This window comes from Melanostigma gelatinosum (assembly GCF_949748355.1).
Source record: "Melanostigma gelatinosum genome assembly, chromosome: 16".
Taxonomy (NCBI): Eukaryota; Metazoa; Chordata; class Actinopteri; order Perciformes; family Zoarcidae; genus Melanostigma; species Melanostigma gelatinosum.
The window spans coordinates 14,630,848-14,635,317 of record NC_136649.1 but is presented as its reverse complement, the minus strand read 5'-3'; the positions used below and the strand labels follow the sequence as shown (position 1 = coordinate 14,635,317).

General features: G+C 41.3%; 1 protein-coding gene across 1 annotated transcript; it reads left to right on the top strand.

Annotated features, from left to right (window-relative positions):
* The first annotated feature begins 2,668 nt into the window (after positions 1-2,668).
* dio3a (iodothyronine deiodinase 3a) lies at positions 2,669-3,832 on the top strand. The gene has a single exon (XM_079286823.1). It carries the CDS (start codon positions 2,684-2,686, stop codon positions 3,470-3,472), a length of 789 nt encoding a protein of 262 aa, XP_079142949.1. The 5' UTR covers positions 2,669-2,683; the 3' UTR covers positions 3,473-3,832.
* Positions 3,833-4,470: the final 638 nt, after the last annotated feature.

Sequence of the window (4,470 nt, the reverse complement as noted above, 5' to 3'; positions counted from 1 at the left end):
AATATCTTCATTGTTTCTTCCTATATGTCTGTTTAGACTCCCTGCTGTTGAACCTCACATGCACCAGCAGAATTGTGCAGTAAAGTGTGAACGGGTTGCTGTGCAATAGTTCTCTGACAAGATGCTTTTAGCCCCTTCCTTAGCTTTTCCTCTGGAAATGAGTTTGTGGCCTTGTTAGACATGTATCTTGTAAAGTTGTGTTTATTTCTGTGGTTGGATTCGCACGGGTGTTTTTTTATGTTGTCCTTCGGCTCCCTGTTGAGAGCAGCATTTTCTTAAGTGTTTTGGTAAGTGTCTGGCAGTCAGTTGCCTTGAATAAGGTTCCCTGTAATATTTCTTCTTTTTTTCCCCCAAGAGTGTCTCTACAGTTTTTCCAAAGTTTCATGTTTCCTTAAAGATGGAGTGAGGGTCTGTTGTGGTGAAAGTCTGTAGACTGACTGCAAAGTGACAAATCACAGCATTAGTTTGCATTGATGTAGTACTTTGATTTGTCAGGTATTTAACTAGCTGGATTAGCCAAAAAGCAGTCTTTACCATCTATCTTCTCCATAACATTTCCTTATTTTATTTTCCAGAAAATGCATTATATCACAATATCAACATTATGATCCCATCTACAGCTTCTGTCACATTGCCGTCTCATCAAACCAATACACTTTCTGATAAACTTTTAAGTGAGTGTTGATGTTGAAAAGCTCAATTCATGGGACCAGAGTCTGTGTTCAGCAGGTGTACAGCTGGTGTGATATTACAGCATTCATGTCCGCCTAATCTTCTCATTTGGCTTGTGTATTTCCTCTTCCTCTTGACAAATAAGAGCCCAATGATCTGTTCGCTGTGAATAACTTAAAGGTGCAGCAAATTGACAAGCTCTCACGGTGTGCACATCATCCCTCCAGGTCCTGTCTCAACTGTCAAAAGACCAGCACCGGATTGGCTGATGTACTGTGATTTCTTCATCCATAACTTGTTTTGTGTCTGATCACATTCTCAGTTTTGTAGTTGGTGGTGTCCTTCTGTTTTGTCCGTCAGACAACTTTACAATTATTTGATCGAGAATCTCGAAATGCCAACATTGCTCAGTCAGTCGGTTTGTTAGAGGATTTGTGAAGCTGACCATGAACACAATAAGGCTGCACAGATAGCGGCCAGCAGCAGATCCGTGTTATTCTGAAGTGTTGAACAGATTCAGAAATATATTTTCGTGACAATTGCTGGTTAAAAGGACCGTTATACTTACAGTGGCACTGGGCGAAAAATCAGCAGATCCAGGTACAACTTTTTCATTGTTTTTGGACACTTATTAGTACAAGTATTTTGGGAAGAAAAGGGGTTGATAAGACAGGAGCTCTTCAAACACATCACAAACAACCCTGACCGACTGACAGGGAGCTTATGACTTGTGTTTTTAGGATCTCTTTTTATGTAATGTTACTGGAGTTGACCCAGTCGAGCACCTTAGAGGATTATGGCCACATGGAAAAAAATGTTGTGTCACAAAATTCACATTTTTCTCATCTCCAAACCCTGACTTTAAATTCAGGAATATGAAGTATTTCTGGAAAGTGACACAATTCTGACTTGCAGAATATTTCAGACTTTTTGTTTCAGATGTTGGACTTTGTCACAATTCATCCTTTCACATATTTCTGGCTTTTTCTATCAGAAATATTTTTTCTCTGTTTCTGAGAATGTAATGTTTTTCATGTGGCTGCCATATGACTGCCGACTTCCCGACGGCAGTCTGTCATCCCCAGGACAAAGTCCCACCGGTCCCCCGCACATCCCTTCCATTACACTCGACACTTTCACACTACACTTATCTCACTGGTCTATAGTCCTGTTATCTGTTCGTTTGTGCACTCGACTTTACTTTATTTTATATTCCACTTTATTTTATATTTGACTTTATCTTATATTTTCTGTAAATTTAATTTGTTTCTACTTTGCATTGTTGATTGTTGTTAAATGTTACGCACCTCCCGTCATGTCAAATTCCTTGTATGTTCAACATATGGCAATAAACGGTTCTGTATCTGATTCTGATGGCATTACAAGTGTTCACCTCTCCACCTCTGAATCTTACTTTACTGTATAATGTATATCCCATTTCTGATTGACCATAAATGTGACTTCAACAAAAACATATTGTGTATAACCTCATTTGAGCTAGCATCGGTCAATATAGACAGATATTACATTACACTAAGAGAAACAGTACTGACTGTTCACATGTGTTGGTGGTTCAGTTAAGGACAGTATTATAGGCCTAAGGCCAGTCCTTTAAGTGAAGTCAGCCTCTGCCCAAATGTGCTCCAGCAAACAGCCAATGCAGTAGAAAAGTCAAGCAACATCATCAACTTTACGCTGTTATCACACATGATATGCGCTGACATTGAAACTATTTGACTGCTCAAACATCATTGGATGATAATCTTAATTTTAACAGCTTCTCCAAACAAAGAGCTGCTGCGCCGCACCCTTTGCTTTTGGCTGTGACTCAGAACTGTGGAGTTGACAGAAGGTAATCCCCACCATGTGAGGCCTCGGCCCCAGTTTGGAGGCGGGGTGTGATTCATTCAAATCTGCCAGTGCTATAAAAAGAGGAGAAGTTGCAAGTAACCTAACTTCAACCCACAAGATCGTGGCACAGCGTAACACCATCGGGTAGTTATAAGTGATAATGAATACTATTAAAGCTATTAAAAATGCAATAGTCTGTCTCGTCTTGCTGCCCCGTTTTCTCATGGCAGCACTCATATTTTGGCTGCTTGACTTTTTATGCATAAGGAGAAGGGTTTTCTTCAGGATGAAGCAGCAGGAGGGCGATGCCATCGATCCTCCGCTGTGCATATCGGACTCCAATCGTCTCTTCAGCCTCGAGTCCCTCAAGGCAGTGTGGCACGGCCATAAACTGGACTTTCTGAAGGCAGCGCATCTCGGACACGGAGCCCCCAACACCGAAGTTGTTCAGCTGGAGGATCAGCGGCGCAGCCGCATCCTCGATTACGCAAAAGAAAAGAGACCGCTCATCCTCAACTTTGGGAGCTGCACCTGACCACCGTTCATGGTGCGTCTGAAGGCTTTTCAGGGAGTCGTGCAGCAGAACGCAGATATAGCAGACTCTGTAGTTGTGTACATCGAGGAAGCGCACCCCTCCGACGGCTGGATGAGCACTGACGCGCCCTATCAGATCCCCACACACCGGTGTCTGGAGGACCGACTGAACGCTGCGCAGCTGATGCACCTGGAGGTGCCCGGCTGCCCGGTCGTGGTCGACAGTATGGATAACTCCTCCAACGCTGCGTACGGAGCCTTTTTCGACAGACTTTATATACTGCAGGAGGGAACGATAGTTTACCAGGGTGGCAGAGGACCTGAGGGGTATCGGATCACAGAGCTCAGAGACTGGCTCGATCAATACAGAGAAACGCTGGAGAAATCCAGTAATCTAGTTATTCGTGTCGATTAATTCTCATCTTTGTATAGCTGCTATGACGAAAACAAAATGCTGCATATTTCTTTTCAGTATTATAACTCCAATTAGATAGATTTCCTCCGTCAATATTGGTTTTAAGTGCGTTTATTTTTGAGTATTTTGTTCAACATTGTAGGACGCACTAGGCTATAGGCTCCTTCATGTCATATTGGACATCTAGACGTGCTGTTTAGAATCCATCTACAAAAAGGTTCGTTTGGACCTTGATTGTTTGTGAACAAAATTATGTTGTGCGTCAAAAGTTTTTATTTTTATTTCGTATTTCTTCTCCTTATGTAAATGCGCCTTTAATAACCCATCAGGATGTTGAGATGTGCGCATCACTGTGCTCGTCAGTATATAGTGAAGTTCGGTTTATAAACGGGATGAATCCAGAGAACCGATACTGATGTTTTACTGGAGATCACGCGTGAAGCTACTGCTCTCTGCCCTGCATGGCGCCACTGTTATGTAAATATTGTTACGTTTTATGGATATATTTTTCATACAATAAAATGCTTTGATCTACTTCTTCATTGCAGGCCTATTTTATTTCAAACTAAATACTTAAGAGGTAAGTGGCATCATTGTGGTTGCATGCAAGGTGAGGGAGCTTGTGTGCTTCCTTTTAGTCGCTTTTTGCAATAACATCATGCTGTGCAGAGATTTTACAGTCATTTGGTATTTTATGGTAAGAAGACAAAAGGATGAATGTTCAATTTCCTGCACAATGAAGCGGCCTCTCATGGATTCCTCCAGAAATCTCCTTTCTGAAGTAGAGCCACTCAAATTGGTGTGGAGAAGCAGAACATATGAAGATCTTCCAAAAGCTCCAAACATAAAAAGTCAGTAAAAACAGAAATGATTGCATTATTTTAATGCAGATTTCAAAACCAATTTATTCTCAACAACAAAAATCTTAAAAATTAAACTAATTTTACAAACATTTTCGCCAACATTTTTTGTCCATTAACATGTCCTGTAAAGTTTGG